We start from the raw sequence: 25,354 nt of genomic DNA on the forward strand, positions 1-25,354 counted from the left end.
TGTAGTATATATATATACACACACAGTGATTTGCTACGTACAGTAATTTTATTTCCTTCATATTCTGTTTCGTAAGAAAGAGGGGGCAAAATCCGAGAAAAAATCGTCACTCATACACAGTATGACAACGAGGCGCAAGTTCATGATTGATAAATTACTTGGCGCTGGTCTATCTATTACCTGTATGCATATTTTCTATCTTTAATTTAGTTGTGGAATTCATACTTTTCCATGAACAAAAAGAAAGGATTCACATGAAATAAAATATATTTAATATTGTCTTTTATTAAAATACTTCTGAAACTTGCCCCTTCGTCATATACGTGACAGAACAAAACAGGTTCAAATAATTACGTACCAAACAAATAAAATGTCTGCAGCTTACTGACTGGCAACAAGTATGACGATAAATAACAAGTATAAAATATTTTTTTTAAAAAATACACACAATATTTGTTACCAAGTCAAATCATTCTATTTAAATTTAATTTCCGTTTTGTGAAACGATTTTCTTATTGATTTTTTGAGAAATATATTATTCCAGTACTTTTGTATCATAGAAATTCTTACCAATTCGTATAAAGAGTCATTATGAAGAACATTTACCACACTAGGAAGAGTTATCATTTGTATGTGCTAAGGACATATGTTCATTGTTATTGGAGGAAACAATAGTAGATTCGGTCCTGCCGATAATTTCCTGAGTTAATACACTATCGGCGTTTCCTTCCGTTTGAGATTTTCCTACTACTGGCCTCAACGCCAGCATTCTTACTTCATATAAGCCACGTGGAAATTTTCGTTGTTTCTGCTCCTTGAAGACTTTCAATCCAGCTTCTTGCAACAGGGAGACCAGGAGATGAGGTGGGCGGGTCACTGAGGAATCTGTTTCATCTACTTCTACTTTGTTACTAGATGTTACGTTCTCTTTCACCACAATAATGCCTTTAGGTTTCAAACCTTCTCTGGAATAGAAGAAAAGACTTTTATACAGAATTTGATACAGTGTATCAAGGTTTTACAATGTTACATGTGCAACCGAAGATATAAATTGAGGTTTAAAAAATTCTATTGATGATTCTATATATATTCAAAGAAAACTACAAAGAAAGAAAGCAACAATATTACTGTTCTCAAATATGGAGCAACTGGTTAATTAAGTAGAGTAAATATTGATTTAATGGAACTCAAATTAAAGGACTTCGGCTTTAACAAACAGAATTTGACTAATGTGGCAAAAGAATTGCTGAGGCAAAAACTTCTACCAGATTTCTAAAAAACGAGGCGGCAGTTTTGGTCACAGATTATTACGTAACAACATTCAAGCAAAAGACAACTGATGGATTTCCTCCCTTCTAATATACAGTTGTAAAGAAATGTTTGTTATTAATACAGTATGTACATCAAATATTTTACTTTTACATTATAAGCATATTTTCAAGTGTAATACTCTATTTTAAATATTGTTCTTAACAGAACTCACAATCTACAGGATTTTTTATTTTATGGACACTCTTTAACCTAATTTAGTCCGTTAAATCGATGGTTTACTGTACTACATGTTTTAACCTTAACGTTTGATTTATTACGCACCATGAAACAAACTCCATGTGTGTGTGTGAATTAAATGCATATTATCGTTAGTTGAACTGAAATAAAATATCATTCTACTTCAGATTTCTGTAATTCCTGAATATTCTTAATACTTCCGAGTTTCCGACTCTCCCTTGGAGTCTTGGTCATGGAGGTTAACAATAGGAAGAAGAAGAATAAAAAACACAAAAATAAAATGGAACGAACTTACCATGGGAAGAACTGTGCTGGAAAACACGTTGTCATGTACGACGGTAATCTTCAAATGGTAATATATTGCAGGCTGCATCATCACCAGTTGAAAAAGATTACCGGCGTACTTGACAACGTGTTTTCCAGTACAGTTCTTCCCTTGGTAAATCCGTTCCATTTTATTCCTTGATGTTTTTATTCTTCTTCCTGTTCTTAACCTCCTCAATGATCAAGACTCCAGGGGAGAGTCGAAAGTTCGGAAATATAAAGAATATTCAGGTATGACAGGAATATGTAAGCAGAATGGTCGTTATAATTCTTGAGTGTAGTGTTACATTCTCTGAAATAAAATATCAGTAACAAATCAAGAATTAAAACATCATCGCTAAACAAAATATCATCAACAAAAGTATCTTCACTATACTGGTAATTGAATATAACGATTGGAACCAGGTTTAAAAAAAAAGTGACGGTTCTGTTTAAGCACAAACAGAGTTATATAGTGTTAGGACGGCCACACACTGACCAGAGGAAAGGCATCCGAAACGAGGCAGATGGAGACAAGACAGGACGCGGAAAGAGATGCCTGAGTGCATGAACCATGTGTTTCAATCGAAACGCTGGACGAGGCTTTTGTCTACAACATGCTGGAGTAAATATGGGATACAAGGTTTTGTTGCATTGCTCAGAGAACTGCACCTCGGTTCGGTTGTTCTGTCTTCTGGTCAATGAGCGACCGGAATCCTTTCTAACCTCTTTTTGTTATTATTATACAAGAGAAAAATATTATCATTTAAGTCTTACAAGGAACCCCTTGAGTGCGAGGTCGCAAGTGCAATCTCTAGTAAGGCTCATTTGAAAGTGTAGTGTGAACAATGATAACAGGAAAAATATTTAGCTGCTAATGACTCACCCTGTGCATCAGGAGAGCGACAGAAAATACGTGTCCCGGAGATGCAGAGGTCAACCTTCCATGAGATACATGTATTGCACTTCACAAAATGAACATGGTCGACATTCACGAAATGTTTAAAACAAATCATTAACTTGCACCATAAACATCGAACGAAAAATGACGCGCCACAGTGATCGCAAATGTTCGCACCATCAAGATCTAAGGCGAACTCCTTGGGAGTTACAAACCGTTCAGGGTGTTCAGTTAGGTATCCACTCTTAAAGAATGCATATAGAATCATATTGATATAACAGGGAGATGAGAACTGATGGAATGTGATGGCACCCGTTACACCAATATGATTCTATATGCATTCTTTAAGAGTGGATACCTAACTGAACACCCTGAACGGTTTGTAACTCCCAAGGAGTTCGCCTTCGATCTTGATGGTGCGAATATTTGTGATCACTCTGGCGCGTCATTTTTTATTCGATGTTCATGGTGCAAGTTAATGATTTGTTTTAAACATTTCGTGAATGTCGACGATGTCCATTTTGTGAAGTGTAATATGAGGCGCATTTCAAAAGAAAGGGCCGATTTTTTATTACAACCGACTGGCAATAGTGATCGGATCTCACTTGCGCAGTAACATCACTTGGCCCATTGGCTATCAAACAACCATAGTTTCGCCAGTCATCTGTTTGTTTTCGTGCGTGCTGGAGCGTGTTAAAATCGCTGCGCGCATACACAATCCCGCCAGGTGCGAGGCCCGCTCTGTGATTAGATTTTTTCATGCCAAAGGACAAAGTGCTGCTGAAATTAATAGAGAATTGTGTGCAGTGTACGCCGACAGTGTAATGAGTGAAGGAAAGGTACGGCAATGGTGTCGTGCATTCAAAGAAGACCGTACAAATATCCACGACGAAGAGAATAGTGGAAGACCAAGCATTCAGGCTGACGACTTTGGTGCAGCGAGTGAATGAAAAAGTTAAAGAAAATCGTCGCTTCACCATTACCGCTCTACACATCGAATTTCCAGAGGTTTCACCTCTTTCTGCACCTAAAAAAGTGGCTTTCATCTCAACGATTTGAAGAACCTGGTGAACTGAAAACGGCAGTGTTGAAGTGGCTGAACTCCCAGGCGGCGAACTTCTATGCAGAGGGTATAAAAAAAAACTTGTGCCACGGTACAGAAAGTGCTTGGAAAATAATGGTGACTATGCTGAAAAATAAAGTGGATATGTACTTGTTTTTACCCAATAAAACAATGTTGCTAAACTTACTTGCCTGTTTCCAATTAAATATCGGCCCTTTCTTTTGAAATGCGCCTCGTACATATATCCCATAGAAGGTTGATCTCTGCACCTCCCGGACACACACTTTCTGTCGCCCTCCTGACGCACATGATGAGTCATTAGCAGCTACTATTTTTCCTGTCTTCATTATTCACACTACACTTTCAAATGAGCCTTACTAGAGATTGCGCTTGCGACCTCGCACTCAAGGAGTTCCTTGTTAGATGATGCAAGGAATACATAGGTTAATCAATGTGTTTCATAAAATTTCACCACCCATTTCTCTACCATGGTGAAAGTAATTTTAGTGTTTATTCTTATCTTTAGTGCACCTTTTAGAGTTTGTTCTTATCTTCAGTGAGTTATTAAACTTTGCAATACGAATCGATTTTTTAATTAACGAGATTTATTTCCCCTATTGTTATGTGGCATTCGGATACGCATAATAACTTATCAGAGGTCATATCTTAGTGCATTTTATAGACATTTATAATTATTACGTCCATCTTATGACGTATTAACTCAAATCTCGTCGACGAAGTGAAAAAAATCCTATTCGTCCGAATATAGTATGATATTTTTGTGTAAAAACAGTTAAGTAAAAGCCATACTCATACTTACAGCGTAGCTCTATATAAGTATTTGCAAAAGAAAGTTTATTTCATACGCAGAGCTCTCTTGTGGCTAAGTGGTTAGCATACATATCTTTAGGGTGGAAGATCTGGCGGGAGCTCATGTAGTTCGTATCCCACGTTATGCTCTAGATCCACGTCTCATACAGCCTCGCTGCTGAACGAGATGCTAAACTGATAGTCAAATCAAATCAATCAATCAAATCATACTACGCAGGCCAGTATCATTTCTATCACTGTCCAGCGACTGTGCCGTACCGTTGTGTGGCTCGTTAAGGTCAGACGTTTATAGGAAATAATGATAATGAGTCACGTTATAGTTAGATTTAATTGACACCAAATTTTGCTATTAATGTATACTACGCTTTCTCTAAGTATTCAAGTCGATGTACATATACCACCAAACTACTGTATACGAAATGATAATCTTCAGAAGATGATCTAATAGGGACAGGAATTTAAATCTTAAAATGAGCTTTATATTTTTACGTTTATCATTATATATTTTCGAAGTATATGTAATATCTCATGCTGGATATTTTTATTTTTCCATTTAAATCACCTCAAAAACTTTATACTGAGTCGAATATGATATATTATTGGAGCATCTATTCTAAAATACTTTTTCATTGCTCTTTTCAATAACTCCTGAGCTTCAGATCTGCTGTCGGTGCATCAGTGACGAAGTACTTCGGTAAAACAAACCGAAATAAAATACGAATGATCTTTGCTGAGAGAAGTGCCTAAGGAAAAGTTGGTCATCCCGATATCAAACATAAACTCGTCGGCTGTGGGAGACCTGTACTACGATTTGATGATACTCTTTCTTACTTCCTTTACAATACTTAACAACACTTAGGAATAACAACAACGTGTATACAAACAAGTAAAGAAAATAATTAAGTGATAATCAGTTGGATTGTACAAATAAAATTCAAGGAAAGTAGCACGGTCTGGATTCGAACATGGATTTGTGAATTACAAATCCGACGCTTACACCACTATGCCACGGATGCACATATTGGACTATTGGTCTTCACAAGCAAGCTAGCACCAACATCAATTTATGCTTTTGGCAGAACTACCCAATTTTCTCATTACCCATTGAGATCGAGGATATGCCACTTCGTAAGTGAAGTTATAAATATCAACAATAAGTATCATGTCACTTTAATATATTCAAAAATAAACTAAAATGAAATCTGCATATCCTTCGTTACACACATCGGTTATGTCAGAATACCAAAACCTGCTACTCTGTTGCAAAATTTTGTAGGCTCAATGTTACCATCTCATCAAGGTGCTCATTAAGGGTGTAAGCTAATTAAATACGTGTTATGTTTGACATTTTTGTAACAGTTTTTCTTTCTTTCTTTCGCATCCTATGCTTATTTTCTACTACGATATAGTTTGAAAAGAGGTTGAAGTAGTGGACGAGTTATAAGAACACCCTTACACCAGTACTATATTAATAAAATTAATTACATACCGACATCTCTTGAAAAAGCTTACGAAGTCAGGATCTGTTAAATGTCCTAATACCCACTGAGACCAAATGACATCATAATGAGATGGTTCAGGAACGAAGTCTTGTAATCCTAGAACAGAATAAGAAATAAATGCTCCATTTGTCTTTCGATTATCAACACATCGTAATCAAAGAACAAAAATTAAAAAGATAGTAAATAAGTACATAAAAATATAAAGTGAAGATGGCAGAAACTGAAGCTATCAGTTCAGTTCGCTATCTTTGAAGACAATGGAAGACTAATTGGCAAGACCAATGTTAGAAAGAATAAAATATCACGAAAGGCAGTACCCCAAACTAACTAACTAACTCTATGGCCTATGGAACCCGGAGGTTCAGTGCCGCGTTCACAAAAGCTCTCCACTGACTTCTATCCTTAGCTAACTGCATCCAGTTTCTACTGCAGTACCCCAAAGAATATAATATTTCATTAAATGAAATGCATTTCAAGGTGTTAATATTATGGAACCCTTATGATTTTTTCTCTCTTCGTAAACACTTACTTCTTTAAAATATCACATAATTTTAATCTTCCTTAAGAATTTTGTGCTTACAAAGCTGCTGAAAATCTGCACTGAATGGCCTGAAGCAGCTATTTACCCATATGGTTTAGAACTGATAGAGGAAGACGCAACGTCAATAAATAAATAAATAAATAAATAAAATAAAATATTTTAGTTTTAAGTCTCATAATTGTGCCGGCTAGACTAAATGAGACGGTGATGATGAGAAATGAATGACGGTAGAATGAAGAAAGTGGGAGGAAACGGGAGAATCCCGAGAAAACCCACGCACACAACCACAAAGCTCACCTGGTTCGAGCTGGGATCGAAGCAAGGACCCCATGAACCAGAGGTGAACGCTCTACAACTGAGCCACCGCGGCCCACAAATAAAATAAAAATCTGGTATCTTTCTCATGGCATAAAGAGAATATGTCTCGACATGAATGTTAATAAGACAAAATACATTATGTCAAGTCGGTCCACATTTACGGAAACATTATTATTGTGGAGACGGATAAATTTAAAACTTGAGGTTATGGTAATAAATAAGCAGGATGGAAAAAAATCATGATTTTTTTAAAAAATAATTTTTGTTGATTTAAAAAAAAATTTAAATCGAGTTTTTGATTTAAATCAAATCTTTCTCCTTGTGTAATACAAGTCGCGAACAAGAAAAAAAAAAAAAAAAAAGAATTAGTATTAAATGTTAATTATGCCATTTAAGTGAAAGTATTGGGGTTGAGTTTTGAATTAAGCCCCAATTGTTAACCTATTTCAATCCCTAACAATGTTCCTTAAGTACAAGGGTCGTTCAAGGTTGACCGGGACCTTTATTTCTTCAGAGGAAACAGATAGCACAAGAAGCACCAAACTACGTAAGCTTTTCAAAGTATTCTCCGTGCTCGTCGAGGCACCGTTGCCATCATTGTGGCAGCTCCATGATTCCTTTGGCGTAGAAAGAACTTGGTTGTTGTCGTAGCCACTGGAGACATCGTTCAGCAGTGTACCATTTGTCGTGAATTTCTTCTCTCCCAGATTGCATTTAAGGAATGCAAACAAATGATAATCACTGGTGGCTAAATCTGGTTTGTAGGGGAATGAGGCAGAACTTCCCAGCGCATTTCGGTCAGAGTTGTTGTTGTTACATTGGCCGTGTGAGGGCGGGCATTGTCATGGAGAAGAATGACATTTCCAGACAACATCCCAGGTCTTTTCTTCAAATGGACTTTCATACAGCACCACTCTACAATGTGGAGTAATACTGGGCATTAATTGTGCTCCCTTTGTCCATAAAATCCACATGGATAACATCCTTCATGTCCCAGAAGACACTTACCATGATCTTACTAGCGGACGGCTGCGTTTTGCTTTTCTTGGGCGGCGGGGAACCTTTATGCCGCCACTCCATGCTGCTTCTTTTGGTCTCTGGGGTTGAATTGTGCAACAATGTTTCATCACACGTGATGATGGATTGCAACAATTCATCACCTTCGGTTCGAAACCGATTGAAGCTGTTCACAGACCGTCATGCGTGTCCACTTCTGATCAAATGTCAGCTGGCGTGAACCCACCTTGCATAGATTTTGCGGAAGCGTAAGTGTTCGTGAATGATTGTCTCAACACTCCCGACACTGATATTCACATCGGCAGCAATATCCCGCACTGTTACTCGCCGGGGGGAATGTGTCCACGCGCTTCATATGTCACCAGCTCCTTCACAAAAAAATTGATTACACACCGCTGCTCTACAGTCACAGACACACTGCTTGCCGCCATGTTCGCTGCAATTGCTGCGCATGCGCCAAATACATCATGCCGGGCGCTAGTTACTCGAGAAGAAATACATTACGTCACCCGCAAGTTTCATCATGCTCCGGGTATTCATCGATTATTTACGTGCGAAAATCCCGGTCAACCCTGAAAGACCCTTGTAAATTTATTAAGGATAAAGTAGAGCAACTTTATCAACATGACACTTTTTTTCCACAAAAGTTACTGATATTTGGCAGGAATATATTTTAAAAAATCGGAACTAGCTTGCGGCACGAAATACATATGAAATACATAAATTTCGCCTAAAATCTAGCTTAAATGAATCCCAAAGTAAAGTTTGAGTAGGAAATATTTGTTCACGAACTTTCACATTGAGAATGGCCTCAAAGAAGGAGATGCATTGTTGTCATTATTATTCAATTTTCTCCTGGAGTATGCTATAAGAAAAATCAAAGATAGCAACCAGGACCAAGAGTTGAATGGTATTCACCAGGTTATGGCGTATGCTGATGATGTAAATTTAATAGAGGATGATACAGTAATAAAAAGAAATGCAGACTTATTAAACGCTCTCACAGACATGGGTTTAGAAGTAAATGCAGAGAAATCTAAATACATGGAAGTTCGTTGGGATCGTAATACGGTAAATTATGGATGCACTACAATATCAAATAATACTTTTGATAAAGTGGATACTTTCAAACATCTAGGATTAATATTAACAGACGAAAACCATATTCACGAAGAAATTAAATGCCAACTAAACGTACGGAATTCCTGTTATTATTCAATTTAAAATCTCTTCTTGTCGGGAATTCTGTCGAGGAATTTGAAGCTTAAAATATATAAAACGATAATCGTGCCTGTTGCTCTTATTCTGTATGGTTGTGAAACATGGTCGCTTACTCAAAGAACGTAGACTGAAAGTATATGAGAACAAGGTCCTGAGACGAATATGCGGACCCAAGAGGAACGGGAATGGGGAACGGCGGAAACTTCACAACGAGAAATACATCAAGTCTAGGGAGGCTCAGGTGGGCAGGTCATGCAGCCAGGATGGAAGAAAGTAGGAACGTTTTCAAAGTCTTAACTGGAAGTCCAATCGGAAAACGACCATTAGGAAGACCTTTCCCAAATAAATAGAGAGTTTGTGTATTTTACATTTCAGTTACACACTTAGAATTTCCTATCAAATGACTAAACTATTGTTATACTGCTTTCTTGCTTGGGTTTGAATCCGGAATCCGGCTATCCTGAGGTTTTTTTTTTTTTTTCAGTTCCATTAGGGAAATAATGGAATGATTATTTTAAATGTAAACTCTCGCTAACTTTCACTTGCTTTCCTTTTATTGTTATCTATTGTTAGGATCACAGTACACAGAAATTTCTTAAATAAACAAATACATACACAACTGCTAAAAATAATAATTTGAAATTGACATAGCAAATATCACGTTAAAACATTACAATGCATTCAATTTTTTTGATGTGGCCTCTTCGTAGCGTAGTCGCTAACGCTCTCGCCTTCGGTGCGAGCGGTCCCGGGTTCGGTGCCCGGTGGGGACACTCGTTCGAAAAAGTGTAAAAAGCTCTTTCAGGCTAGCTATCCTGAATGAGGTTTTCCTCATTCACGCCAAGCAAATGACGGGATGGTACCTAACATACAGGTCCCAGGCTGCTTCCTTCCTTCCCTTTCCTCGAATAGTGTGATAGCTGAGGGACGTTATTCCTCATACGTGATGGGCTAAATGGCCATAGATGTCAAAAGCCCAGAAATCTAATTCCTAATCAATATTTTGATCTGCTAATAAGTTGATTGAGATTATATATACTTTCAATAAAACGATACATCTTAACCATTTCCTTCATTATGAACTACCTAACAGATTTCATTTTCAGAACAGATTCTCGTGTACAGACTGATCTACAGCTAAAGACACATACACACACACACTCAAAAAGCAAGGGTTACATATTTACCTTGAGCAAACATCTCTCCTATTTTCTTCGAGTTTCCTAAATACTTTTTGGCTTCTTCAAGAAAGGCTGGATTCTGTTCCACTAAATCAACGGTATTGAAGTACTTCTGAAGTAGATGTTTTGTTATTCGTCCTATGCCTGCGCCACAATCCAAGGCTCTGCCCCTCTCTGGATGGCCCTTCATCTTAAAGTATAAATTATAAAAATTATGATTAATTGAGAAGTTATTATTCAAAAATTGGGTCCACTGTTTACTACTATTATTATTATTATTATTATTATTATTAATAATAACAATAATAATAATAGACCACCAATGAATCATGAGTTAGATATTGTTTTATTTTGTCTGTAGATGCGACAGCGACAGACCATAACTCAAATATAAAAGATCTTACCTTGTATTCAATAAAGAACTGGTTCCCAAACGGTTCGACGCGACACGCTGATGTGTTGCGCAGGCTTTTAAATAATTAAGTTAAAATCAATTTTTAGACTGTACAAGTGAGCGCTTCCAGCGGTACCAAAAACAATCAGCACTACACAGAGTTACTACCTCATAGAAATTTATAGGCTTACACTATTATAATTTATATAATTATAATAAAAAAATGAATTAAGTATTTTGCGATGCCGTGAGTATTCAGTAAAGAGTTTTGTCGGCCAAAAAAGGCTGAGAACCACCGCGATAAAGTAACATCTTTTAAAGTTTAACTTCACCCGATCAAGTATGAGCTTTCATGCTTAAGTTATTCATTATGTATTCTATAGGAACCATTGGCGCGGGAGACCCGGGCTCGATTACCGGCGGAGCTCATGTGGTTCGGATTCCACGTTAATCAGTAGGTCCACGTCTCATATAGCCTCGCTGCTGAACGGGACGTAAAACTCAAAAATCAATCAATCTATAGGAATCATTAGCGACCTATCGTAGTTCCACAGATTGACATGAGATGGCTGCATTGAGTTTATTTTTGTTTGTTTGTTGAAGTTATTCGTGTCTGCTTTCAACACCGAAACTGCATGAGACGTGAACGTACAATCTAAAGTGGAATCCGAACCAATGTAATGCGTTCAATATGATTCCCCACAATCGAACCCAAGACCTCACGTAAGAAAGGCGCGTGCCAGCCACTAAAACAGCAGGGCGAGCTACAGCACTGTGCTGAATGAAACTTCACTCAGTGAGCTGAAAAATAAAATTCTCATGAAAGGAAGATCACAGTTCCAGTTGTAGGTGACTGCTACAATGCCACAAGGATCATGATTATTCAGATATTTCACATCAAACAATGATTCAGTGATATTCAGTGTTCCGTGAAGAATTTTTTCAGTACCGATCGGAAATAAGTAAGTGAAAGAGATATTTCTCCTATGTCGATCTTCTGCATTCTTACAAATGAATACAAATACTGAAGTGCTGAACAGACGAGTACCTCACAATTTGACTGAAAGCCAAACGAGGTACCATATCCTTCGTCAAGTAGTACAAAAGATTTCAAGAGGAAAGCTCAAACGACAGAGATGAAATACTGAAGAGATGATATTTTCGTCACATAACAGCAATACTAAGTTGATGCTTGATGTTGTCTTGCTGATGTTTGTTCGGGAAATGTTCTTTGTCACACAATACCGGAAGCAGTTACTATAAGTAGTGAGTATTATTGTAATTTTCTAAAGATCACCTGCGTGTGGCAATTTCTCGAAAATAACAAGCCTTCAGATTGGCTTGACAATACAGATTGGATTATCCGGTGTTGCAGGACACAGTATGTACTCTCCTCGTTCCCATATTTATTTATATTTACTTATCTCTCACCTTCACTACAATCAGGACAGGTTCGAAAATCTATAAATGCTATTATTTTGTAACGGGCAAGTTGATGCTTTACATGGTTGGAGTTTGACAGTTCTTAAATTAATTGCATTTTAACGCAAGAGCTCGTTGATTTTAAGTCTTTTTCTTTTCTTTTTTTTGGTTAATTTACCAAAGGTGGATGAAGTATTTAACGTATTTCGATTCTTACGAAACATGTACTATGTTAAATTCTTTCGTTCTTATCTAATATTCTATTAATATTTATTTTGACAACATAAGATTTTACAGTGTAATTCAGAAAATTTATTATCTATTTATCAGAATTTAATTAGAGTTCTTAAAAGTTCACTGAATGATTGTAATGAAAGATAATAGTTTTTAATTGTCTTTCTGAAGTTAGTATCCGGAAGGAAAGCAAGATAGATCTGATAATAATGCAATATGCGAAGACTGATCTTGAGATTTAGTTTATGTGATCTAATTTTAAATGTTCTGTATCTTCTCTACGCAACTGAAGATCCGTGATCAAAATCCTTTTCCTGGTTACTAACGTTTTAAGAGAAACATTAATATATTAGTTAATTCTTGAAGAGTTATAATCATCATCAAAAATTATATGCTAAAAATCTAGGTTTCCTTAACGTATTCCTTCCATCATTATTTATTGATAAAACTACCAACTATTTCAATGGAAATTACATATTTGTCTAGTTGTGCGTACATGATCAATATCACTGCCATACATGCTTAACGTGCTCAATATTGGTTCCATGTTTATGGTTTAAATCTGAGCCCCAAGTACACAAAGAGATCAACAATGAATTACAGTAATTCACGTAATGATCGTTAAGATATATACGAAAGGAATAATTAAATATAACGAATAGGAATCTACCGATATATCGGTATCGGTGATATCGGCCACTTTTGGGAGTATTGGTATCGGCAAACGGACACCGATATTTACTGATACATTCTAAAACTATTTTCAATTTGTTTAGTATTAACCAGGGTGGAAAAAAATCATGATTTTTTAAAAAAAAATCATTTTTGTTGATTTAAATCAAATCTTTCTCCTCGTATAATAGAAGTCGCGAACTGAAGAAAAAGCATTAGGAATTAGTATTAAATGCTAATTATGCCATTTGGTGAAAGTATTGGGGTTGAATTTTGAATTATCCCCAATCGTTAACCTATATCAATCGCAAACAATGTTTCTTAACCCTTTTAAATTATGGCTCTTTTTAAAGGTAAATTATAGACTTTCAATCAAGCAACTACAGCATCATCCCTATTTATCCTAGAATCATAGTACATATATCACTCACTCTCTTTAGAATAGAACAGCTTTTGAAACGGTAACATTCACATTTCCCTATCATGTCCCTGAAGCGGGAAATTTTGAGAGTAATCGGCATTTTTTAAACTTTTTTTTGTTTTAAAATTTTGATCCCCTCTGGACTCTCCTGTGTTAATGCACAAATCTCAAAATCAACTGGGAAATACTAAGGGGTGTACTAAATGTGTGTACAAAATTTGAAGCTTCTACTCTGAGTAGTAAGGGTGAGGAAACTATTTAACAATGAGCTAAGAACATTCCTACAATGCCCCAGATGACCCGGATGTAATATAACAATTTCCTCAGACATCCCTATTTATCCTAGGATCAGGGTTGGCAAAAACCATGATTTTTATTGAAAAAAAGAAAAAAACAAAAAGGTTTTGTTTGGTTTAAATCCGTTTTTTTTTTGTTTAAATAATTTGCTTTACGTACTTATACCACATATGGACAGAAACAAGTTTTTTTCGCCTTGGTATTATTATGCAACAACCGGGTTATGCTAGAAGGGGTCACATAAGCCCAAAGTGAAATTCAAACAGCTTCTCGGCTTACATCCGAGAGAAATTATCCTCCGTTTGAACTCGGAACCGGGACTAATTGGTTACAAATGCGATACGTCTGCCGACTCACTCACAAAGAACAGCTGATTTAAAAAAAAAAAAAAAAAAAAAAAAAAACGTTTTACTAATCTTTACATACTTGTTAATATAATTGTCAAGAGTCATTTCAGAAGGAAAAAAGATAGTCAGTTGCACAAGTGAAACCATTATACAGAATTACATTTGGATATTTCAAAGTAGTGCAGAGTACAGAAGAACTAATTTAATCCAAGTTAGTTAACAACGACTTTTATTAGTCCAAGTTAAAGAAATACAACGGCGTAATTTGCATATCAGTAAGAAAAGTGAATAAAGATACGAATTATTTGAGTCCACTTTGGCTCTGACCCATTTATACATAAATAGTTACAAAAGATACTTCTGATTTCAATAAATGCCTTTCGTGGGGTTTGTATACCCCCACCTCCCAAGTACGGAATTTCAATGTATTTTATCAGTAGTAAACATTATTAAAACGAAACAATATTTAGAATTTCTTCGTTTGCAATTGCATAACAATAATAACAACCTATAAAAAATCACAAAAGAAACATTCATAAACTTATATATATTTTTTTTTTAAAAAAAAGATGCTTTTGCAGTATAATCTCTTTGAGTAATGAATGGGGAATTTAGGTCTGAATATAATACGAATAATATACGGGAGTGAAACGTGATAACCCACAAATGTGTGTTCATCAAGCTTTTACGAACTCACTTTTACGAACATTTTTCGTTTTTTGGTTTAAACCAGCCAACCTTGCCTATGATAATGATTTGTACATTATTCACATCATAATAAAACAAATTTTTAAACGGTACCCTTCAAATGTCTCCGTCATGTATTTGGGGCGGGTTAATCACGAAAAAGGAATTTTTTGTTAAAAATATAATTAAAAAAAATACCTCTGTGGATCCCTCCCCCTGTTTTAAGGCAGAGATCTGAAAAATATTGAGGGGTACATTGAGTAAATGTGCAAAATTTCAATCTTGTAGGTGCAAAAGTAAGCCAGCGAAAAATAATATTCCCCAAATATCCCAGATTTCCGTATAAAGCAGGATCTCAGGTAACAGTTTCCTGAGACATCCCTATCTATCCTAGGAGCATAGTACGTACATAATTTTCTTCAGAATAGAACAGCCTTTCAAACGGTACCATTCGTATGTCTCTATCTGAGGCGGAAAAATCACAAAAAAAGCTATTTTTGTTAAAAAATATCCTTTTTAAAAACATTTTTGCCCTTCTGGACCCCGCTGTTTCCACGCAGAGATCTGAAAATTATTAAGGGGTGCACTGAACGAGTGTGCACAATTTGTCTTCTGAATGCAAAATGTAACCCGCCAAAAAATAATACGCATAACAAAATATACCTTTTTAAATTTATGATGTCATCACACACTATGCCTCAACGCAGAAAGGCGTGAAAGCGTATGTAACGTGTTCTAAAATGCCTCCAGTCTTGAAGAAAACGAAGTAAAAAGCCTTATTGGTACTTTTTTAATCGAATAATGAAGATTCTACCCTATTACCTAAAAATAGGTGATATAGTTTAAAAGATTAAGCATTAAGGAAAAAAGTACAGCAATGTTTATCAAAATGACACTTTTTTTTCCACAGAAGTTACTGATATTTGGCAGGGGCCTATTTTTAAAAACTCAGAACTAGCTTGCGGCATGCAATACATAAATTTCGCCTAAAGTTATAAAATTAAAAAAATATATATATATGGAGAGAGGATAGGACCCCTCTAAATACACCTTATTATCTGGGAACAAACAAACAGACACGCACAAAAAAGAATTTTCGTCTTAAAAGTTGATGGTGATTTCCCCGTTGGAATAGTTAACGATTTTAAAACCCAAACACAATGTTACGAAAAGAAGAAAGCAGGATTGCTCCGTTCCCTGTTCAAAACGGGATTTTCCCTAATCATCCTCTGCATGACACTTGTTTTCATACTATACTGTACCTTTGAGTCTCATTGTATTATGATTATTAACTTCCATAATCAAAAGAACAGAACAGAAACTGGATTTTACTTATTTTCACTTTAAATTAATTTATTTCGAAATTCGATTTAAATCAACGATTTTTATTTAAAAAATCAAGTGATTTAAATCTTGATTTAAATCAGACTGATTTAAATCAATTCACCCTGGTATTAACAGTGACACCTATATTTCATCGATATCTTTTAGACTTAAAATTGATCTGAATTATTATCAATTGTATAATGGATTTCTTTATGCACGTGTACACCTTTGATTTGCACTACTCGTACTCAACTGATATTTTCAGTCTCTCCATGCCAAAATACTGAAGAAAAGCCAAAGGTCCTCAGTCAGGATCATGGGTGCCCGAAGAAAATTTTCTAGGGAGGGCCCATTCCATGGTTGCTATATTACTTATACATTTTCGTGAGCCAGGGGTGATGGCCCACCCTGCTCTCCCCATTCAGGGGCCCATGTCAGGATAGTAGACCCGTCATTTGAAATCTAAACGAGACAGATTTCGATTCTGAAGAAAATGCTATGGAAGAAACCCTAAATAGTTTTATCGTTTTCGACTTCGCTTAAATAACTCTCTTATTTTTTTATGATATACACAGCAACTCCTGGTTCACCATGCATAATTTTTTAAATAATAAAAATTTGTAACTGTAGTATCCGTTTGCAATATATGTATGCAGGGGCGACGATTGGGGGGCAGATGCCCTCCCACTTTTTTGAAGTGACCCCTTAATGTATATAGTTTCATTTGAAAATGTGAAGTTTTTTATGTATTACTGGTTCATACAAAAAAATGGTGCTATGTAACATTTGCCGTGGCGTGAGTACGCATTAGTTATTTGTCTTCCCGTGGAGATAAGAAAGCTACATGAATTGCGTTTTAATTGAAATGGAAAATGGCTCAAAAATTAACCTTTTGGAACGCAATAATTGCAGGGTACTTTCATTTGTTCTTACAAGGGTTCGATATGTTAGCCGCTCCGAAACTAATTGAGAGAACATTTCGCAAAACAAGAAAAGTCTTTCACAAGTTATTCTTTAATTGCATAAAAATCGACGATTCCTAAAATGTCTTTTCTTCTTTCTAATAGTAAGGAATATTGATTAGAAAGAGAGTAATAAGAATCAACTTCTATTTTTTTCCATTGTTTTGCCTACAGCATTTATGATGTTCCGCAGTTATAAATTGGTGCTAAAAGAAAAAAAATGTTTCTTTTTTTACTAGCAGACACAACAATGCCTTTTCCCCAGAAGCAGCAAAGCTCTTCTATATACAAATAATCAGATCATGTCTTGCCCCCTCCCACTTTTAGCGTCCAATCGTCGCCACTGTATGTATGTAATAGGGACTAGTAAATGCAATGTAAGTATCAATGTTCATTATCACTCTATATATCAATCACTGACTCTTAGAAATAAGTTTACACTATATAAGTATTTGTTGCTTTTTAATTCATTTTATGTGAGCTGGATTAAATTTCGAGGAAATATTTTTTCTTTCTTGTGTGTGTGTTGAACCTAACATGAAATTCTGTTTTTTGTATTTGTATGTGAAATTTTGGCCTTATATCTAATATATCCTATTACAATGTTGATCATTTCATTATTCTGAAAATTCCTGATAATAACATGAGTCCAAAAGTATCGGTATCGGCCTCTTCAGTATCGATATCGGGTATCGGTGAAAAAGTGGTTTCGGTACATTCCTAGTAACGAATAAGTAAAAAATAAGCTACCGTATGAGGTACGTGTATTTACATGGATAATTATGATATTACAAGGAATAATGTATCGATATTAGAATTTTCTAAGTAATTGGATTACTTGTGGCTTGCTAGGCTGCTACTGTGTTTATCTTTATGGAAAACGGTTATATTCAACTGTGATTTGTTATGGAAGTTGGCGTAGTCCTTATGAATTCGAAGGCTATCTGGAACATTCTGTGATTACATCTTGATTTACCATTCATCCAAGCAGGTAAGTTTATTTATATCTGATAATGTACCTGGTATGATGACATTAGGCTCTAGGACATTTTTTGTTCTCAGTTGCCACGACACGGAATCTGAGTGGATACCTGGGCCGCATCCTGGAATAACTCAAAATTAACCTTCTGTCAGACCTTTCTTCTAAACTGATACCTCTCTTTGAGAGTGTATTGCTAATCCACAAGTAAATAAATAATAATAAAGATAAACCAAAAACCAATCATTTATAATTTGAGGATCAATATTTTATAGTTTATCCTAGCTACTAATAATTCGCCTTTAAACATTTTGAAGCCCAGAAACAACTAGAAACAAAATCGAGTGCAAACTGTAGCGAATACCACTTTTTTGTGTACTAGCTGAAAAGCTGTTTTATTGCCTGAAGCCACATATCACTATGACGCTATGCAAAACTATTTTCAGAATATATAAGGTCTAAACTGTTTTCATCTCGCTTTGTAGACTTGCGTAAGCTTGTGGTGACTGCTAATGGTTTTACGGAGCATGCTAATTGGTCTGATAGTCTCGTAGGGTAGAACATAATGCCATATATCCTTACGAGAGATCTAGGAAACAATGGCCACACCTTTGATTTAAAATAGATTCTGTCGCTTCAAAGTTCCTTATTATTCCAAGAATTAGCAGTAGACGTTATAATGGATTTGATATTCTTTTCAAAATTCACGTCAGACCGTCCTAACGCACGCCGCACACCACTCCACACTTCCATTGTATTAAATGATTTGATATTCCGTTTAGCGTCCTTTTCAGCAGCGAGGCTATATGAGACGTGTACTCACAGCTTAACGTGAAATCTGAACCAAATGATCTTCCCCCGGAAATCGAACCTGTGTTTCCCACGCCAAAGGCGTGTCCACTAACCGCATAGCCACGAGGAAGTTCATGATTTTGGTGGACTAATGAGTGGCTGAATTACTAAGTTCATCCGATTCGTTGGCAGAACCCATATAGGAAGACAATAAGCACACTATATTATTACGAAAGAGGACCCCTTGGTGTACACACACACACACACACACACATATATATATAGCGGACCGGCTGTGATGGTCCGTGTCATACTTTTTTCTATCAATCATTGTTACCATTTTGTAATTCTCTCTAGTGCGTTAGTAAACATGTAGGCACCCAGGAATTTTTGAAAACTGGGACTCAAACCTAAAAAGGCCACCCTTGCTATAAACATTTAGAGTAAAATAAAACCACATAATATATAAGACTAGCTTTGAACTTAGGAATTTTAACTGAAACAGGAGAAAAGAAGATATCATTTACCTGCAGTAATTGATTCAAAAATGTATCCGATCCTTGGATATCAATATGTGAAATGAAGCCAAATCCTCCCAGCATGCCATCAACCGTTGGAGGGATTTCCGACCAGTATTGAGCAGCATCGGTATAAAAGGTTTTGTCGGCAGAGATCCTCTTCTCTTGATGTCCATTTGTTTCTGAGATCTCACTGTTGGTCTCGGAGAGCTCGCTATCAGACCTACTAAAATGTTTAATTGCATCAATTCATACAGAACGTGGATCAAAAATATAAATTAAAACAGTATATCAAATGGAATAATAAAAACCATAAGCAATACGTGAATTATGTTTTAACATATTAAACTGAATTCACCTTAATACATCAATATATGTATGTAATGCATTAATTTATACAAAAGAAAGCAAATATTGTTACCTGTATAGTGCAGCGTGTATCAGACCCTATTATTCTTCTACAATATTTCGCAAATAGTGCAATTTTCGAAATACTGTAGAACAATAATACCTCCAAGACTCTAAACAGGTAACAACATTTGATCCTTTTATATATATATATATATATATATATATATATATATATATATATATATATATATATATATAAATTCATGTAATTTTCCTGAATTTTCATTACACTTGGTTTCAAGATATTTTATGCGGTAAAGTTAAAAAAAAAAAAAAAAAAAAAAAGCAATAGAAACGAGGGAGAAAGTCAAAATCAACACTATTGCTAAAATGCTTCCCTGGTGAAATGAACAGTTAGCTATAAGGCAAAGATACCTTCTAAGTTTAGAACGAGTAGAGGTACCTTAGAAATAACGTCATCGTATCTTGAATAGGTGTATTGAACTTATATTTCCTGTAGACCCATAAGGAAACATGGGGGATGTGCTATCTTTATTAAAAATACATATTCTCATAGGCCTATCCTAAGTGTATATACCATGTCTATTGAAATGGTCTTTGAGGTTACAGCATCATACTTGCCTGATATTAACACTATTGTTGCAGCTGTATACAGACCAAATGTTGAATGTAAAGATTTTAAGTTATTTATTGACAGAATGAACAATCTTCTAGAGCATTTAAATACTTTTAACTCCAATATTATTTTATGTGGGGATTTTAATGTTGATTTTAAGTTGGAAAACAACATAGAAAGTATTACGTTAAATAATGTGTTCTCTTCATTCAATCTAGCTATTGTTACTACTGATATTACCAGGCCTAAAGTTGGAGGTGGTACTTGTATTGACAATATAATTACTGTAATCAACAGGTCTATTGATAGTTCAATCGTAAAAACTGCTGTCTCTGATCACTGGGCGGTCTTACTTAAATCTGAGGTGTATTTTCTCAAGGTAACAGATAAGACTAGTAACAATAAATGTAGGTTAAGGGTTGGCTTAATGAGAGAAGAAAACATAACAAGATTTCAAGAGGTACTATCATTAGTTGATTGGAACTTTATGTATAGCTCCTTGCACGATGCTAAGGATAAACTAGAATTTTTTATGTCTGTAATGTCGTTCTCAACTGAAAGTGCGTTTCCTGTGAAATACGTTATGGGTAAGCCAACTAAACCGAAACCTACTAGAGTTAAGAGTAAAGAAATTGATAGACTCAAAGCAAAATGTGAATTTTATTATGACTATTACAGTAGTACTGGCTCAAGTGTCATAAAGAATTTATATAAAATCAATAAGAAAATGTTATATAAACTAGTGAGAGAAACTAGAATTAAGGCTAATGATAATACCATCAACAACTCTGGCAATAAGTCTAAAGCAATGTGGAATATCGTAAAAAAAGAAAGTTATCCTATATACAATAACATAAAAATCTCTGACAAACAGTTGAATGCCTCTGAATTTAATAACTTTTTTGTTAACAAAATTGAAGAGATACTGAGGGAAGTTTCATCATACCCTCATAATAATGATTCAGGTTTTTATTTAAATAAATTGTCTAAACCTACCACTACGTTTAATTTTCATCCTGTTGAAGTAAAAGATATTGAGAAAGCGATTATTAAAATGAGTAGCAGTAGATGTGAGGATATTTATAATCTGAGTCCTATTATGTTAAAATATGGTGTAAGTTTCATAAAGGAACCATTAACTCATATTATAAACTCTTGTATATTAGACTGTTATTTTCCTGAATGCTTTAAACTAGTGAAAGTAGTACCTATAATGAAAAAAGGAAATAAGTCTTCTCTTGATAACTATAGACCAATTTCACTGGTTCCAGTTATATCTAAAGTCTTTGAGATTGTTTTGAATGAACAGATTGTTAACTATTTTGAACATAATAATTTATTTAGCAATTCTCAATTTGGATATAGATCCGGGCTAGGAACTGTTAAGGCTGCTGTCTCATTTTTGGTAAATTGTATTTCTGGGTTGGACAGTAAAAACTTTGTTCATGTAAAACTATATGATCTATCGAAAGCATTTGATACGGTGTCTCATGATATTTTGTTGAAAAAACTAGAATTCTATGGTTTTGATAATGCAGCTCTGTCACTTCTTCATTCATATTTAAATGGACGATATCAGAGGGTTGTTTATGAAGGGGAAGAGTCTAACCTGTTGCCTGTTAGACACGGAGTACCTCAGGGATCTATTCTTGGTCCGATTCTTTTTATTATTTATATCAATGACCTCCCATACAACGTCGCTTCACCCTTCGTTAATAGTTATTTATTTGCTGATGATCTGAATATTTGTGTTAACTCACGACAAAAAGACTCAGTTCAGTCTATATTAAGCATCACCTCAGATATTATAAAAGACTGGTGTACTTCCAACTTGCTTTGTATTAACTCTGATAAGATCAAAGACTTGGTGCTTACCTACAATAACAAAAATTCGAATGCAGAACTTAAAAAATATTCCGCTTCTTTTTTGGGTTTTTTAATTGATAATCATTTGAACTGGGACGACCATATCCTTAAAGTGGAATCTAGAGCTAGTAAAGGGGTTTATCTAATTCGTAGATTAAGACTGTGCGTAAGTTTAAAGGTACTTAAAACTGTTTATTATGCACAAATTCACAGTCATTTAAGTTACGGAACGATACTTTGGGGTCATCAGTCCTCCATTAAAAGCCTATTGAAAATACAAAAGATATGTGTAAGATTAATGCTCGGTCTCCCTAGTCGTGCACATTGTAGGTCAAGCTTCGTTAAATTAGGAATTATGACGGTACCTGCAATTTTCATATACCAATGTTTGCTTTACATAAAGGAAAACAATCATATTTACAATGAGTTAGGGTACTCTCATACGTATCAAACTAGAAACAGAAACCGTTTAGGATTATTTAGATGTGAATATAGTAAGACGCAGAAGACCTTTTACTACATGTCAGTTAAATTTTATAATTTTCTTCCTATATTTCTAAGAGAACTTCCATTTCTGGCTTTTAAAAAAGAAGTACAGAAATTACTTATTAATAATTGTATATATAGTGTTGAAGAATTTTTTGAACTCAAAATTGATAGTTAAAATATTTGCGTCTGTTATCCAGTAATCTTTGTTTATATTATGGTATATTATGTTATGTTATATATGTAACCCTAAAAATTTCAACTTCTATTTCTGACGATTGTAATACATCTGATGTTCTCAGATGTGAATGAACGACGGGAATGGAAGAGGTGTCATTCTAGACACATTAAAATAACAAGAAATAAAGAGCAATTCAACGTTGAAAACAGGTTCATGTTGATCTAAAACGGAACCGCCATCTGCGGAAGATTAGTCCACTATTTGTGTTATTTTTACCCTATTACAGGTAAGAGACTCCAACATAAATGAATTATTTGGTTTAGGTTCTGTAGAAATGAAATGAAATGAAATCTTTGAGTTTACGTCTCACGGTTATGCCGGTTAGGCTAAAGGAGACGGTGATGATGAGAAATGAATGAAATGGTGAAATGAAGAAAGTGGGAGGAAACGGGAGAACCCCGAGAAAACCTACGAGCACAGTGTTTGTCCACCACAAAGTTCACTTGGCGGGGGCTGGGTAGGTTCTGCAGAGTGAAGATGGTAGCCATAATAGAAATTCCGTAAGGCAGGTAATCTTAGATGACCCAACAATGACGAGTGGGCACATTTTTGTTGTTGTTGTTGCCTTAGCGGACGGCATTTTGTATCCCTCTTAAAGGGTTAGCTGCTGTATCGCTGGACCAGTTTATAAAAAATTATCAGATGAATTGGAGAATTTATTTTGGCTTGTGAGGAAGAATAAAAGTCAGGTGAGGGGAATAGTTAAAAGTTAAGAAGATACTTGTTGTTGTTAGTTGTTTTTGATGTTGTAAGCGGTACTATTTGTGAAGGAAGAAGGAACTACTTGGCGCAGAGGTACAGTTGCAATGATTTATGGGAAAGGAAGTGTGGGAATGGTGCGAAAATGACAAGATTGTCTCGTATCGTGCTTGAACTTTATCGAGTTCTACAAAAATAAGGAGTATCAGTTGCTGAAGTTGTGTGAAAGGCATGACCCACGAAACAGGCGAACAGTTTGTCGTAAGTGTAGAAACTAATTGAAACTACAGAACGGGAGCATCTAACCAAACCTAATCGATTCTAACCTAATTTAGTACATTTTTATGCTTTTTTTTTTCGGATGACATTTAGTATCTACACCACGGAACATATTAGCCATGCATTTCATGACCTAGAAAGCCTTTTTCCACTACCTTCGTATATGCGTATACCCACCGCTGCTGACGCGCCTGCTCCCTACGGAAGCACCTCCTTGTGCCCCCTGTTCTGACTCGGTTAGATAGCATTCATGGTTTTAGCTGGCCATATAGCACAAATTGGTTCATGTTTTGTACACCAGTTTTTATGCCATACGACCACATTATTTCGACCAATAATCAGTACCAAGTGTGCCAGGGTCATAGCCTAGTATTTTGGGAAATAAACTAAGTATTACTTTTTTTTTTTTTTTTTTTTCGATTTTCGTGTGGTGTGGGATATAGAAGTAGGTGTCTCCTCAAATCCATCGACGGCTCCGGAGCAGATACTGTGACTTACAGTGAGCCGTTGTAAAAGACCTCGTTTATGCGCATGTTCCCTACGGATGCACTCTGTCGCGACGGCTCGGCCAACCTGCTGTGCTCCTGCCCTAACTCGGTTACATAGAATTCGTGGGCACCTAGCACAAGTTAGCTCTTGTTTTATGCATACACCCACACTGTATTCATACTCATTACAATTACAAATAATGAATCGTATTCACTGTTTGGGCGAGAAACTAACTAATACCTCCCTTTAGCTTTCGTTTTCTTTTTTCAATTTTGGCTCCATCTGCGGAACTAAATCCAATTACTTTTATCCCTCACAAAATTTCCATTTTTTGCTCGAGTATTTCCCATCTCCATTTATCATTGGTCTGACATTTCCATACAATTGACAGCATTTGATAGATCGTATCTTGATTTAAATTTATGAGAGTTTCAGACAGATCAAAAAGTGAGCGGGAAAATTTGATAAACAGAAGAGCGGAAGATCTACTTGTTGGTTACAGGAGTGCTCTTTATAAGTATTTCACTTGTTAATGGCAATGTCTTTTCAGAATAAATAAATAAAACGAAATCACGTCTTACACAACCATACTTACTCAGGAGGGCATCCCTGAAGTTTTATCACTGTATCAGAACTCATGTCTAAATCGAATGAAAAACACGCAACTAATAACAGAAACCAAAAATAGTTCTTCAATGTCAATTAAAATGCATTTCTACTACATTATTCTTAACAACAATTCCGGAAACATAACTTCTTTCAAAACATCTACAAAAGGTCTTTGTAAAAAGAACGTTTTACTTTCTCAGTTTCTAATTGTTCGTTGTGCTGTCGGTTTATTCTCCTGAAGCGCCGTTTTGTCTTCAGG

General features: G+C 35.5%; 1 protein-coding gene across 2 annotated transcripts; it reads right to left on the bottom strand.

Moving 5' to 3' along the window:
• Positions 1-249: 249 nt before the first annotated feature.
• Ntmt (N-terminal methyltransferase) lies at positions 250-25,322 on the bottom strand. Of its 2 annotated transcripts, none has more exons than XM_081741585.1 (5): positions 25,082-25,322; positions 19,448-19,661; positions 10,394-10,577; positions 6,097-6,205; positions 250-965 (listed from the first exon to the last, which is right to left on the bottom strand). In XM_081741585.1, exons 1-5 carry the CDS (start codon positions 25,123-25,125, stop codon positions 611-613), a joined length of 906 nt encoding a protein of 301 aa, XP_081597711.1. In that variant the 5' UTR covers positions 25,126-25,322; the 3' UTR covers positions 250-610. The 2 variants fall into 2 exon arrangements, with proteins under 2 accessions (XP_081597711.1, XP_081597709.1); XM_081741583.1 differs by having other exon boundaries at positions 19,448-19,664.
• Positions 25,323-25,354: the final 32 nt, after the last annotated feature.

The sequence above is a fragment of the Thermobia domestica genome, chromosome 2, assembly GCF_964235325.1.
Source record: "Thermobia domestica chromosome 2, izTheDome1.hap1.1, whole genome shotgun sequence".
NCBI lineage: Eukaryota > Metazoa > Arthropoda > Insecta > Zygentoma > Lepismatidae > Thermobia > Thermobia domestica.

Excerpts from the sequence above, each read along its gene's own strand:
- Ntmt (XM_081741583.1), bottom strand. The coding sequence starts at position 25,125 with ATGAGTTCTGATACAGTGATAAAACTTCAGGGATGCCCTCCTGA. Across the intron at positions 19,665-25,081 it reads CTTCAGGGATGCCCTCCTGA|TAGGTCTGATAGCGAGCTCT; the intron begins GTAAGTATGGTT and ends TAAACATTTTAG. Across the intron at positions 10,578-19,447 it reads TTTTGAATCAATTACTGCAG|ATGAAGGGCCATCCAGAGAG; the intron begins GTAAATGATATC and ends TTATACTTTAAG.